The sequence below is a fragment of the Halichoerus grypus genome, chromosome 9 (assembly GCF_964656455.1).
Source record: "Halichoerus grypus chromosome 9, mHalGry1.hap1.1, whole genome shotgun sequence".
In the NCBI taxonomy this organism is placed as follows: Eukaryota; Metazoa; Chordata; class Mammalia; order Carnivora; family Phocidae; genus Halichoerus; species Halichoerus grypus.
Window position 1 is genome coordinate 61,421,399 of NC_135720.1, and position 16,460 is coordinate 61,437,858.

Here is a 16,460-nt window from a genome sequence, read left to right on the forward strand (position 1 = left end):
AGAAACTGAAAGAATATGTGACCACTAAGCTGGCCCTGCAAGAAATATTAAGGGGGGTTCTATAAAAGGAGAAAGACCCCAAGAGGGATACAGAACAGAAATTTACAGAGACAATCTATAGAAACAAGGACTTCACAGGCAACATGATGACAATAAATTTATATCTTTCAATAATCACTCTCAACATGAGTGGCCTAAATGCTCCCATAAAACGGCACAGGGTTGCAGATTGGATAAAAAAACAGGACCCGTCCATATGCTGTCTACAAGAGACTCATTTTGAACCTAGAGATACATCCAGACTGAAAGTGAAGGGATGGAGTTCCATCTTCCATGCCAACGGACCTCGAAAGAAAGCTGAGGTAGCAATTCTTATATAAGACAAATTAGGGCGCCTGGGTGGCTCAGATGGTTAAGCGTCTGCCTTCGGCTCAGGTCATGATCCCAGGGTCCTGGGATCGAGTCCCGCATCGGGCTCTCTGCTCCTTGGGAGCCTGCTTCTCCCTCTGCATCTCTCTCTCTCTGTCTCTCATGAATAAATAAATAAAATCTTTAAAAAAAAAAAAAAAAAAAAGACAAATTAGATTTTAAGCTAAAGACCATAGTTAGAGACACAGAAGGACACTATATCATTCTTAAAGGGTCTATCCCACAAGAAGATCTAACAATTGTAAATATCTATGCCCCCAACATGGCAGCAGCCATCTACATAAGCCAGCTGTTAACCAAAATAAAGAGTCATATTCATAATAACACGTTAATTGTAAGAGTCCTCAATACTCCACTCTCAGCGATAGACAGATCATCTAAGCAGAAAATCAATGAAGAAACAAGAGCTTTGAATGACACACTGGACCAGATGGACCTCATAGATATATACAGAACATTCCACCCTAAAACAACAGAATACTCATTCTTCTCGAGTGCACATGGAACTTTCTCCAGAATAGAACACATACTGGGTCACAAATCAGGTCTCAACTGATACCAAAAGATTGAGATTATTCCCTGTGTATTCTCAGACCATAATTCTTTAAAAACTGGAACTCAATCACAAGAAAAAAATTGGAAGAAATTCAAACACTTGGAAGCTAAAAACCACTCTGCTCAAGAATGTTTGGGTCAACCAGGAAATCAAAGAAGAACTTAAAACAATTCATGGAAACCAATGAAAATGAAAACACATCAGTCCAAAACCTATGGGATACTACAAAGGCAGTCCTAAGAGGGAAATACATAGCCATCCAAGCCTCACTCAAAAAAAAAAAAAAACAAAAACTGAGCAACCTGGAAGAAATGGATGCCTTCCTGGAAACCTATAAACTCCCAAGACTGAAACAGGAAGAAATTGACAACCTGAATAGGCCAATAACCAGTAACAAGATTGAAGCAGTGATCAAAAACCTCCCAAAAAACAAGAGTCCAGGGCCTGATGGATTCCCTGGGGAATTCTACCAAACATTCAAAGAAGAAATAATACCTATTCTCCTGAAGCTGTTTCAAAAAATAGAAACAGAAGGAAAGCTTCCATACTCATTCTATGAGGCCAGCATTCCTTTAATCCTCAAACCAGGTAAAGACCCCACCAAAAAGGAGAATTTCAGACCGATATCCCCAGTGAATATGGATTCCAAAATTCTCAACAAAATCCTAGCTAATAGGATACAACAATACATTAAAGGATCATCCACCACAACCAAGTGGGATTTATCCCCGGGATGCAAAGGTGGTTCAACATTCGAAAATCAATCAATGTGATAGAATACACTAATGAGAGGAGAGAGAAGAACCATACGGTCCTCTCAATTGATGCAGAAAAAGCATTTGACAAAATACAGCAACCTTTTCTGATTAAAACTCTTTAGAGTATAGGGATAGAGGGAACATTCTTCAAGCTCATAAAATCCATCTATGAAAACTCCACAGCGAATATTATCCTCAATGGGGAAAAGCTGAGAGCCTTTCCCTTAAGATCAGGAACACAACAAGGATGCCCACTCTCACCACTATTGTCCAACATAGTACTAGAAGTCCTAGCAACAGCAATCAGACAACAAAAAAGAAATAAAAGGTATTCAACTTGGAAGAAGAAATCCAACTCTCTCTCTTCCCAGATGACATGATACTTTATGTGGAAAACCCAAGAGACTCCACCCGCAAATTACTAGAACTCATATAGCAATACAATAATGTGGCAGGATACAAAATCAATGCACAGAAATCAGTTGCTTTCTTATACACTAACAATGCAACTGTAGAAAGAGAAATTAGAGAAATGATTCCATTTACAATAGCACCAAAAACCATAAGATATCTCAGAATAAACCTAACCGAAGAGGTAAACGATCTATATTCTAGAAACTACAGAACACTCATGAAAGAAATTGAAGAAGACACAAAAAGATGGAAAAACTTTCCAGGCTCATGGATCGGAAGAATAAACATTGCTAAAAGGTCTATGCTACCCAGAGCAATCTATACCTTCAACATCATCCCAATCAAAATTCCAATGACATTTTTCAAAGTGTTGGAACAAACAATCCTAAAATGCGTATGGAATCAGAAAAGACCCCGAATCACCAAGGAAATGTTGAAAAAGAAAAACAAAGCTGGGGGCATCATGTTGCCTGATTTCAAGCTATATTACAAAGCAGTGATCACCAAGACAGCATGGTACTGGCAAAATAAAACAGACATATAGACCAATGGAACAGAATAGAGAGCCCAGATATAGGCCCTCAACTCTATGGTCAAATAATCTTTGACAAAGCAGAAAAAAATACGCAATGGAAAAAGACAGTCTCTTCAATAAATGGTGCTGGGAAAATTGGACAGCTATATACAGAAGAATGAAACTCCACCATTCTCTAACATCATACACAAAGATAAACTCAAAATGGATGAAAGACCTCAATGTGAGACAGGAATCCATCAAAATCCTAGAGGAGAACATAGGCAGTAACCTCTTTGATATCGGCCACAGCAAATTCTTTCAAGATACATCTCCAAAGCCTAGTGAAACAAAAGCAAAAATGAACTTTTGGGACTTCATCAAGATAAAAAGCTTCTGCACAGCAAAGGAAAGTCAACAAAACAGAGAGGCAACCCACAGAATGGGAGAAGATACTTGCAAATGACACTACAGATAAAGGGCTGGTATCCAGGATCTATAAAGAACATCTCAAACTCAACACCCAAAAAACAAACAATCAAGTCAAAAAATGGGCAGAAGACATGAACAGACACTTCTCCAAAGAAGACACACAAATGGCTAACAGACACATGAAAAAATGTTCATCATCATTAGCCATCAGGGAAATCCAAATCAAAACTACATTGAGATACCACCTTACACCAGTTAGAATGGCAAAAATTGACAAGGCAAGAAACAACAAATGTTGGAGAGGTTGTGGAGAAAGGGGAACCCTCTTACACTGTTGGTGGGAATGCAAGTTGGTACAGCCACTTTGGAAAACAGTGTGGAGGTGCCTCAAAAAATTAAAAATAGAGCTACCCTATGACCCAGCAATTGCACTCCTGGGTATTTACCCCAAAGACATAGTTGTAGTGAAAAGAAGAGCCATATGCACCCCAGTGTTCATAGCAGCAATGTCCACAATAGCCAAACTGTGGAAAGAGCCGAGATGCCCTTCAACAGATGAATGGATAAAGAGGATGTGGTCCAGATATACAATGGAATATTACTCAGCCATCAGAAAGGATGAATACCCAACTTTTACATCAACATGGATGGGACTGGAGGAGATTATGCTAAGTGAAATAAGTCAAGCAGAGAAAGTCAATTATCATATGGTTTCACTTATTTGTGGAACATAAGGAATAGCATGGAGGACATTAGGAGAAGGAAGGGAAAAATGGGCGGGGGGAATTGGAGGGAGAGATGAACCATGAGAGACTATGGACTCTGAGAAACAAACTGAGGGTTTTAGAGGGGAGGAGGATGGGGGGATGGGTTAGACTGATTATGGGTATTAAGGAGGGCACGTACTGCATGGAGCACTGGGTGTTATATGAAAACAATGAATTGTGGATCACTACATCAAAAACTAATGATGTATTGTGTGGTGACTAACATAACATAATAAAATTAAATTAAATTAAGAAACAAAAAAAAAAATAAGAGAGACATGTTAGATCCAAATTAACTCAGACCAAAAAAAAAAAAAAAAGCCAAGATATATTAAGGAAAAAAAATAAGTATGGAAGAGTCTTTATAGAATGGTTACATTTTTATTTGGAAATTTTAAGCATGTTTAAGTAGATATAATATGGATATAGTGTATAATGCAGGCATAAAACAATATCTAAAATCATATGTAACAAATTGCATATTGTGATTATATATTAATGTTAAGATTACAGGAAATTTTTTTACTCTTTGTATTTTTACTATCTAAATGTTTACTTTTTTTAATCAGAAAAAAAATCAATACAAATGTTTCCATTATAGTGGTAGCTTACCATATGCAGTTGATAAAAATGTTGATGTTTCATGACTGTTCATGTGTTTCCTCTCTTCAGTATGTGTTCTTTTTCTATTATCTTAACAACAACTTATTTAGAAGTTGAAAATCCAATAGAAAGAAATTCTGACCATTAGGTCAGAATTTTGCTTCACCTTTGAAAATAATGGCTCCCTCTTCAGGCTATATATTGGTGCAGTTCTGGCAAAAGTACAGCATCCCAACTTTAGTGTGATGATACTACTTCTTTCATGTGATGGTGTTAAAGCAATTTATATCTTTGAAATTTGGTTTATTTATAGAGAATAAACTTCAAACATCTATTTATGATAATGATGGATTAAATAATTCTTTCTAATACTCCTGCTAAAGACACAGGGAAAACTGAATAAATTAAAAAAAAAAAAAAAACCTAGATATTCAAATATTTTAATGTATCAGAAATCTAAAAAGGGATTGAAGGCCAAGATCTAGGAGAAGCTGAAACCTAGACAGGTAAGTTCGGTAATTAAAGCCACCTTTCTCCTAGGGACAGCTGCAGTTCCCAAAAATCTGGCTCAAAGTCTAAGTAGATGAACAGCTCATGTTAAGAGTCAGGGTGAACTAAAAGTAGCTCTCTCAGTGACTGATACCCAACTTTCTCTTTTCTTTTTTTTTTTCTTTATCTTTCCTTTTTTTGGATTCCCAATTTTAAATCATCTTGATAATGGGGCTTGGATTAAAGTGATTCCAGATTGCTAATTTCTCTGTCTGACAAAAGCAAAGGTAAAACCACTTGAGAGAAAAATAGTCTCATCCTGTGCTTCAGATAACTTTTATAAATTTTCATCTGGGATTATTTTCTTTTTGCCCAAAGGGCATCCTCCAGTATTTCCTATAGTAGAATCTGCTGATGATGAAGGCTTTCAGTTTTTGCTTGAAATAAATTCTTTCACCTTCATTCCTGATGATTCCTCCCCCCAACGCCCCGCCCTGACCTTGGAATAAAATTCTGGGCTGTTAGTAATTTTCTTTTAGCACCTTAAAGATACAATTCCATTGTCTTCTGGTTGCCATTGTTTGTTTATACTACATCATCACCAATTATCAAATTTTCAGGTGCCTTGAACTCCAAAAGCCATACTGATATTCTCAATAAGTCAATAATAAATGGATTAGACTTCTACAAAAGGTCTCCATTCAGTGTCTCTACCTCTTCAACATCCAGTTACTCATTAAAATCCATTGCAGTGTGGCTTCTATTTCCAACAGTCTTCTGGAATTATTCTCATTAAGAATAACAACATCTTTGTTGCTGATTCATAGGACATGCAGTAATATTTTATTGTTTTCTGAGAAGCACTTTCCACAGTCAAACATATTTTCCTTTATGCTAGATAATCCTATAAGCACACTCTTTTGGTTTTCCTCATCTCTATCAAGGCATTCCTTCTTCTTTGACTTTTCAAACTCCTCTTCTCTTTGCAGCCTATACTTTGGCCCTATTGACAGCTCTTTTGGTTCCTCAATGCCACACAATCTTCTGGCTCTTTGTGCTAGTGTCTCTCTGCCTAAAGCAGCCACTCCTCCTATCCTGGCAACTTCTTCAAGTTAAGTCATATTCACCTTGGTTCTCAGTTTAAATGTCATTTCCTTTGGAAAAAATTTTCCCATACCCCCAACACTAGGTTTAGAGCTCCCATTATTTGCTATCAACTACATGGTTATAAAAGTTATACCATTAATAATTTGTTTGGTTATATTATTTCTTGCTAGGATTGTTAGCTCTAAGAAAACAGAGACATATTCTTGTTCACTATTGAGTCTCCAAGGTTGGGCACACGGTCTAGTCTCTACTAGGCAGTTAATAAGTATTTCTTGAGTAAATAAATCTGACCTATTCTCTCCATCTTTCCATGCACTATGCCAGTCCCCCGTTCAGCTTTCATTACTGGATTTCTGCAAACACATATCTATATCTCTCTCTTGTCTCACATCTTAACCTACACAATGTTTTCAGATTAATGCACTCTATTTCACCTTTAAATATTATCATGTCCCCTTCCTTTCCACCAAACACATATTCCTGGGCAATCTCAATCAATCTATACATTCACTAATGCACCTCCAAATACATATACAGTTGCATATATATAATGTAAAATGTTATAATTACATATTTATTTTATATTGAGACTCACAGGCTTGAAGATAACACATAGGCAATTAAATATGGGTGATAATGAGTTAAACTGTGGGCAACATGTTATAGTTACATATTTGTAACATAAATGCACATTTGTTATATTTGAAACATTTGTTATATATACAAATTTGTAATTATAACACAATTCCCATAACATAACTCATTTTCTTACATATTTCTAAGTGCCTACCTATTATCTTCAAACCTATGAGTTTCAATTTATTCATTATTAAGACATGGGTAATGATCCCATTATAATTATAAAATATTTTAGTCCCTTTTTTTCCTGTCTCAATTTAAGCATTCCACAGACATACTCTGGTCATTTTGTCAAATACATAATTGAATACCTCAACCATACCACAAAATTTACCCTGTTATTGACTGAATTCTGTTCCTCCAAAATTCATAAGTTAAAGCACTAGCCCACATTATAACTATATTAAAGATAGGGCTTTTCAAGAGGTAATTGAGGTTAAATGAGGTCATAAAGCTGGGGACCTAAACCAACAGTATTTTATACACTTTATTAGATCTTTATAAAACCTAATCCAATAGGACTGGTATAGGGATGCACATGCACAGAGGAAAGGCCATGTGAGGACCCAGTGAGAAGCCAGCTGTCTGCAAGCCAAAAAAGAAAGGCCTCAGGAGAAACCAAACCCGCTGGAACCTTGATCTTGGACTCCCAGCCTCCAGAACTGTGAGCAAATAAATTTCTGTTGTTTAAGCCACCTAATCTGTGGTATTTTGTTATGGCAGCTCTAGTACACTTAATACAATCACCCTCCATGTCACCAAACCAATCTCAAATCATCTGGACAGGTCCTTCTCCCTTAATTCTTATATCCAGATTTACCTAAGATTTTCATCAATATCTTTCTTCTCAATAAGGCTTGATTTTGCATTTTTGTTTTATACCCTCCACTTTATCTCCTCAGTCCAAGTTTCTTCATTTTCCTGAACTAGAGGCCTCCCCTTAACTGTTCTTTTCTGCCTCCAGTCTTGATCCTCTTTAATCTGAACTCAACCCTCAGTCACCTTTCTACAAGACAAAGGTTATTGGGTCACTTTCTTCTCATAAGCCTCTAGCTCCATGAGCTACAGGACAAAGGACAAATGCCTATATGTGGTCTTTTGGAATAGGGCCCAAATAAACTGTCCAGCCTTTTCTCCGTTGCTGTTTCTCTAAGCTCTGGGCACATGAAAAAGGCTATAGCTTTGTCAGCCTTCCTCTCTTGGACTATAAATGTTTGCTTATTTATCTCTTGACTCAGTGAAGCCTTTCCAACATACTTGAATAGAATAGATCATCCTTTTTAGAGTGTCATCATTACTGGTTTTTCTTTTTTTTTTTTAAAGATTTTTATTTATTTATTTTACAGAGAGATAGAGCGCGCACAAGCAGGGGGAGTGGCAGGCAGAGGGAGAGGGAGAAGCAGGCTCCCCGCTGAGCAGAGAGCCCAACGTGGGGCTCCATCCCAGAACCCTGGGATTATGACCCTAGCTGAAGGCAGATGCTTAACCGACTGAGCCACCCAGGCACCCCGTTTTTTCTTTTACTCACATCTTTGTTATACATTTATAATATGCACTGAGTACATTTACTTGGCTCTCTCACTGAATATGAATCTTTTGAAAGTAAGAATAGCATGTAATTCATATTTGTATTTTGTATACAGCATCAGACCTGACCACAGTATTTGAAAAACAAGTGTTTCATAAATGAATAGATAAAATAATAAATCAATGGTATTCAAACTCAAATATTCAGCTCAAAAGTCTTTTAAAAAATTCTATTGGCATAGAATAAAGTCTGGACTTCAAATATCCAAGACACTTTCTCTGTACAAAAACAACATTTTTCCATTTTCATGCTTCTGTTTATAGCATTTCCACATTTAGTTCCAGTTCAAGTATTACCTCACACAAGCTAGAAGTAACTTCTTTAACTTTGTCTTCTTAATAGAATGGCTTTCTGTCTAATAATATTTATTAGTGTATGCTATCATCTCTTTTAGACTTTGAGATTTTTTAAAGTAAAAATTCACAGCTGACTCATCTTCAGATTTAATGCCTAGTCCTGTTCATATAGCAGACACTCAGTAGAAACATGATGACATTCACTTTATGAGTATTTATTGAGTAAATCAGTTGCTTTCAGACACTGTATTCATGAGTCTTACCATTAAAAACAGTTTTGCACACACACCCATATTATATGTATATTTAATTATTTATAAATGAAAACATGTATTAAATTATAATATACTTATGGATTATAATATATTCAGAGAAACTAAAAAAATTTAAAGATTAAAAAAAATAAATATACGGCACCTGGGTGGCTCAGTCGTTAAGCATCTGCCTTCAGCTCAGGTCATGATCCCAGGGTCCTGGGATCGAGGCCCACATCAGGCTCCCTGCTCGGCGGGAAGCCTGCTTCTCCCTCTCCCACTCCCCCTGCTTGTGCTCCTTCTCTTGCTGTGTCTCTCTCTGTCAAATAAATAAAATCTTAATAAATAAATAAATAAATAAATAAATAAATATGGAAGTTCTCATATTTTTTTCCTGCATCTCAATGGATCTGCTATGCACTCTTTTTGGGGTAAGCCCTACTTCAGAGACCACTAAGATAAACATTATTCCTATTATACTATAGTGCAAGGATTATTAATAACCTGCACTAGTACTGCTCTAGTCATCTAATGTTGTTGAGAAATGAGCATTCAACATAGTTTACTTACTATGTAATGGAAGTTTAACCCATTATAGGTAGGAAAGGAATCTGGCCAGCTGCCAAATTGTTCACTGAATGCCCACCACATGCTAAATACCATGGCACATCCTTTGTGTCCACGATCTCATTTAATTCTAAAAACAATCCTGTGAAGGATGTACTGTTAGGCCCATCTTACAAATAAGAAAACAAATTTTCAGAAAATTAAGATGTTCATGATAGTCACAGTCTAGGCAGCATAGTCTAGACCTAGGACTGGAATCCACATTTGCCTATAGTCTTCCTAATATACCCAATCACAGCAACATTTTTAAAATTTGTTTTCTTTTTTAATCTAAAAATCCATGTTAAAATGATCAAACATTTCCTTTTCTTTTTAAACTCATAGGTTGAATCTCTCTTGGCATCATCTTTACTCTGGCCTTCTGGCCTGTGCTGTGACAGTCTACACAGGCATAGAGATCAGGATAGGAGCCCTGGTTCAGACACTGATCCCTGAGTATGTAAGTACCCTGATACCTTTTTCACTGATGAAAGTTCATGTTGTCAACTCACTTTTACATCATCTGCCCCCTTGTTTGATAAGTAAAATAAGTGTATGCAGATGTAACACCTCTTTTTCACAAAATTAATTTCTGAATCAAAAATTAAAGCAGAAAAAAACTAAGTAGATAATCTTACCTTCTTATTTTGGGTTAGGAAATTTCTTTCTTTTTTTAATTATTAACATATAATGTATTATTTGTTTCAGGGGTACAGGTCTGTGATTCATTAGTCTTACACAACACACAGTGCTCACCACAACACATACCCTCCCCAATGTTACCTTCTTAAAAATTATATTGCTGTAACTTTTCTAATCAATGTCTATTGAGCTTTGAGCACCAGTTAAAATGGATTATGGTATTTTTGTCTACCTAATATAATAAAAATTATAATTTCCTTTTTAGCTTTCACTCTTTCCTCTAGGCCACTTATCCAAGATATCATGATGGAACACTTTACCATGTTGACTGCCATGTTTTTGGTTGAGGAGTAAGTAGATGGGCACAAAAATACAGATAAGAATAGACTCCTATATCAGGACACTTGGTTGTGTCTTGAGAAAGGAGGATGACAGTGGCAACTAAGTGAGACCACTTAATGGATGGTAACCAGCATAAGGTCTCACCTCTCTCTGTTAGGGCAGCACAACCCAGCTGTGCCAGTCAATCTTTCAATAAATAAATTTGGCATTCTCAACAGAGGATGGATTCTGTAACACAGCTTAGGTCTACTGTTAGGAATATGTTTTAGACAGAACATCCAGTTGGAAACTTCAAATCTTTCTTTGCAATTTTGTATTATGGCTGGCCTTAATACTATAAGGAATTACAAGGAATCTCTTTCATACTGGAAGATATACCTCTAGAACAGTGCTATAAGGAATACAGTAATACTCCAGAAAGCTACTGATGGTGATATGACCTGGCTTGATCTTTCATTGCTGAGTTGTGCTAGTGTAATGTGTGCATAGTATAACACAACATTTGGATGCTAAGAGACAGCTAAATCTGAATGATTATTATTTTTTTTGACTCCCCTTTTTCCCTTATTCTCTGCAACGTCAGTAAATTATGGCCTGCAAGTGAAATCCAGCTGACACTCTGGTTTTGTATGGTGCAAAGCTAAGGTTTCTACATTTTTAAAGGACTGGAACAACAACAACAAAATTGTGCCACAGAGATTTATATGGCCCACAAAGCCTGAAATATTTACTATTTGGTTATTTGCAGAAAAAGTCTATCAACTCATGCCCTAGAAAACAGTATAGAGTTTTCCTTCTACTTCTACCTTCTGCCTTTCACAATCTGTATCCTCTGCTTTTAAGAGGGCTTATTGCTTAATAGTCTTCTAAGATTTGTTTCCATTGCTAATCCCTGTCATTTTATTGACTTCTACTCAATTCTTGTTGTCTTTCCAACATCACTTGCCCTCCATTTCCTTTCCCTATTGTGTTCTCCTGCAATTCTTGACTTCAATATAGAGGAGCTTGGCATTTAATAACTGATACAAAAAAAAAAATGTGTCTTGCTTGGTAACTAATTATGAAGCATTATATATGTAATCTTCAGTATTCATCTTAATTTTTGCTACTTCTTCAGGTCAAAAAAACCAACCAACAAAAGAAAGTTTAAAAACATTTCCCCTCATTTCATGCCCTCCTTTTTATCTAGCTACTTACCCTCACTCCTTTGTTAAAAATTTCATTCTTTTTCTCTTTAACTTTCATGACCCTAAGCAGTTCTAGTCCACTCACTTGTTACTGATTATCTCACCTCCAGGCAATTGAAGCAAAACTCAATTTCTTTTCTGCTTGAGGTTTTTTGTTTGTTTGAAATGTCAAATGTAGTCATACATATATATATATATATATATATATATATATATATATATATATATATATATCTTAAAGTTTTCTAAATTATGTTTCACTTTTTAAAGATGAATTGAAGCTACAGAGGAGTGAACTGGACTTTATCCAACATGGGTTTCAGATAGGCGGCTTGGTAACTACCAATGATCGACACAAAAAAGAGGTATCACAACAGTTGCCCATTTTCACCTCATTATATCCATGAACGTGATGAAATGCACTTAACTTTTTTCTCATCTTACAGCATGAGACCCTTTACAACACCACATAATTTACAGACCTATGAGGAGATAAGTATGAATATAAGAAGGCCTTCAATTCCTCTCTGATATTTTCACCAAGTCATCTTCACATTCTAAATATTTCCTATTAAAATCTTCAGTGGTATGTATTTTGACTTTTTTTTAAACTTATTTACTTTCAAAAAATATGTGTGCTTTTTTTCAGTCCTTTCTATTATCACAATGTGTATAAATGATAGGACAATGTAGTCCTAAAACGTCCAACACCCTAAGCATTATGAAAAAAAAAGTTTGTTATGCAATGTTCTAACATCTACTTAATCCATAAAGACAAAGAAGAGTTCTCTCATTATTTGATGTAATATAGGATATATTCTGGTTATTCAAGAACAAGAACTTCAAGCCTGAATGGCAACAACATTTCTATGTAATGAGTCTGTTTACACAGACCAAATTTAAATGTCTTTTTTTTTTTTACTGGTATCTTTTGTAGATTAAATCAAACCCTAAGGATATAATCAAATTAAGAGGATTAGTACTCATTAATAAGCTGGCAGTAATATTTCATCAAAAGTTTGCTAAGTCTCTCTCTGCTAAACCAATAGATAAAAGCAGGCAGTGCATAAAAGTGTCTGTCTACTGCATTAAAATATGACGAAAATAATATTTCTTAACATTGCCAAAGAACCATCTATTTCTGGAGATCATACCAGTTCCCATTGCATAGGCCAGTAAGGGTCATTAAACACCAATGGGTCTCTGAGTCCTTCTTCAGAGTCAATGACATTGTAGACTTCACTCGGGATCTCATTTTCCTCCACACAAGGTCTGCAGGGCAAAGACGGCAAATGAACTATGAAAAACATAATCACTGCTTTTACTGTTGCTTTTTTTGTCATAAAAATTCCATTTATTTAAATTCCATTAAAAAGCACATTTGGCTGCCGAGAGCATAAATATACACTTTTATTATACTTAGCATTTTTCACTTTCAAAAAAAATTCTGACATTTGTTTAGATAAAAATGTTAAAATATTTTCAAACTACCTGTTTTAGCTAACCACTTTCTATGCATTTGCTGGAAAAATGAATGATTTGAAATGCAATTCAAAAGCTCTGTATATATTTCCCATTAGAAGTTATCAGCTTACACTGATCATTATCCTTACCATGTCATGTGCCTGCCACTTTGACTTTTCCCAAAATACATCTCTTAGGAGAGTGATTTAAATTACTGGAGCTGTAGTAAATAACACTGTTTTTAAAACTCAGTTTTCTAATTGCTCTGATGTATTTAATAAATCATTAACTGAGCAAGTGACAGTGCTAGAAATTCAGGCAGGCCTTTAACACAATGTTCTCCTAAAGACAAAACTGTAACTCAGTCATTCATACCTGCCTGTGCACCTTGGAGGATTCCCAAAACCAAATATTGGGGGAAATAATCAAGCAATAACATTGACAGCAACTCTATCATAGAAATAAAACTCAGTTTAGTAAAATGATAGAAGAAATTAAGCTATCATATATTAGAGTCATTCTTATTTATAAACATATACAAGATTAAACTATTATAAGTTTATTAAGAATAGGAATTACATCTAATTTCGAGAAAGTCCCAGACTGTGCACATAGGGTGTTTGGGAATTATCTGCCAATTTTTTAACAGCTTATCAAAATGGAATAGCTGAGTATCAACATTTATATAAGAAGATATATCCAGAAATGTTGTCTATGTCATTTGCAAACAGTGAAAAATGAAACAACTTAAATGTCTTCAAGTATAAAATTGTTTTTTAAAATCATGTTATATTCACACAATGAAATACTATTTTACCTACAAGTGTCAATTGGATCCCTTTGGATCAATCTCAAAAATTATAAGGAGAAGGCAGAAGGCTATGTACATTTTGTTATCATTTATATAAAGTTTAAGTCATCCCAAAATAACTTTATAAATTATTTTAAAATGATATATATAAAGTATATGAATCTAAGCATACAAAGAAGACTCCTCTGAAGAAGGTGAAGAGGGGAATAGTTTTAGGAGGGGTACACAGAGGAATTAAACTCTACTGATTTATTCCTTTAAAAAACCTGGAGCCATTATGACAAAATGATAAAGTCAACAAAATAGAGATGTTGTGTACATATTACACATTATATCGGTGTGTATATTTATATGTATATTTGGAGTATGTTATAATGACAAGACACACATACACAAACAAAACTAGTACAGCCTAGCTGTTACATCAGTGAGCCAAAGATGGCTTCTGTACATTGGCCCTATGTTGTTTACTTCACAGCAAGCTGGGACCTACTAGCTCCAAAGCCCACTGGCACCAAAAAAACTCAAATTTTTACACACCCAGTTCCTATAAATATAGTCCAAATAAGCAGAATTTTAGCCATTTACAGCCTTCCTGCCTTGCATAATGCACAAAACTGTACCCAATATCTGAGAGCCATAGGTAAGATAAACTCTGTGGCTATAAAAGACTGCAAGTTTCTGCTGCCCTTCAGAGCTCTCTGACCCAGAGACTCCATTATGCTGCTGAGTAAAATCATCTAGACTTATAACACCCTCTTTAACCCTCTTTCCCAGGACTTCCGTTTGCCCTCTTCCTCTTCTGGGGAGTAGCCCTCATCAGTTACCTCCAGAAGGTCTCCTGCTGTGAGGGACTTTCCCCATGCAAACCTGCCAAAGCACTGCCCAGATAAAACTCGTTGTGTACTGCTGCCACCTCATGGTCATATCTGTTTCCTTGATCAGCCCCCAAATCCCTCAATATCAATACCGGTAAAAAGAAGTGGGAAAGATAGCAGAATAGAGGTCAGAAGACCTGACTTCTAGATTTTGCACTCCACGTTGGCTCTTTCAGTGATCAGAAGGGTTCAAATGCATTAATTTAGCTAAACATTTCCAGACTTTTGTCAAGAAGAGGATCGTTATTTCTCCAGGAATGGCTGTTAGATGTGTTTTCAGAAAAATAAATTCAGACACATTTGGGTGGCCACTTAAAGTACTGTTATATCGTCCAAGAAGAATGTAGCATGGTGTTCACAGTTGGGACCCTCCCAGCCTGCCCTACTTGCACATTGAAGCCCTCCTTCCTCTACCACTGCAATGACCACAGTTCCTATCAACTATCAAAGGACAGTATTTGAAACTTACAAAATAAAAAATTTAAGTAGGAGAGAAAAGGAAGTTCTATTAAATGTAAGAATTTAATTTAAAAATACCAAAGCAGTGACAACGAAAGTGGAATAAAAGTAATCATAAAGCAATAAAGTAATACAAATTATTAAAACAACTTATGAAAATGAGGAATTAAGAGTACTTGGGCATAGAAAAATATTTATTATAATCTCATTGTTTATTTCTTCATATATTCATATAGGCATGAATATTTATGGAAGAATACTTAAGAAAATGTAAAAATGAGAGATCAAGAACATTTTCTTATGACCCTCTGTACCATTTGATTTTTTTTTTTTACGAAGTGCCTGCACATTTACATTTAAAAAAACTTTTTAAGACAAAACAAATATCAAAATTTGGGAGTTAGAAGTTTTAATAAAATTTCTATTTTTTAAATATTTCTATTCAATATAAGGTCAGCAAGCTATATTTGCCCAATGTCACAAATTTTGACCTTTGCTCTATATTCTCAAAATTCTACTATATATCATTGTAATTCAGAGATGTAAGAATCTGATATCTTGAGACAACAGCAAATAAGAATTGAATAGGTTACTTCATTCTAAGATTTGACATAAATTAACATTATAATCAATTGAATCTGAAAAGCACCTCATTTTGTCTAACTCAAAATAAAGGGATTACTTTTTTCAGACAATTATATTTCGATGTAAACAGTTATGTCTTCATTTTTATATCCCATTCAGCTGTTTTCTCAAGACTAAATTGAGAGAATATCTAAATATTTTGTTAATCTAAACTGGTTAGCCTTTCAAAATATTTTTATTTATACTTACATTTTAGCACATTTGCTAAATTGCAACATTTCATATTCTTCTTTATAACTGGCTCCTGAACACACTGATCTGTACCAACTCTATATGGGTGACACAGATGCAGTGACCAACAGGTGCCTTCCTCATCTTGCATATCCCTGAAGAGCACTTGCTGTCTTCAAAATGATTTAAGTGACCTAGGCTTAAAGCATCCCATTGCAACAATCATGATTCCTATAACTGAAGAAAATTATGTGAAAGCTACATCTTCTCTGTTGGATTCAAATTCACAGAAACACATAGCTGAGATTCAGAGCCCTAAATACGATGTCATATAGGAAAATGCCAAGGTGGCTCTGAAAGATGATTTCCTTTCAATTTCTGAAAATAGTAATATTAGCCATTGCATCAT

General features: G+C 35.3%; 1 protein-coding gene across 6 annotated transcripts in view; it reads right to left on the minus strand.

Moving 5' to 3' along the window:
• LOC118528227 (uncharacterized) overlaps positions 1 to 16,460 on the minus strand; it is a 938,723-nt gene that overhangs the window by 515,637 nt on the left and 406,626 nt on the right. For all 6 annotated transcript variants that reach the window (XM_078054967.1, XM_078054970.1, XM_078054965.1 and 3 more), the window contains one exon: positions 12,778 to 12,895. In XM_078054967.1, coding sequence (XP_077911093.1) covers positions 12,778 to 12,895 — 118 coding nt within the window. The remainder of the gene's footprint in view (positions 1 to 12,777; positions 12,896 to 16,460) is intronic.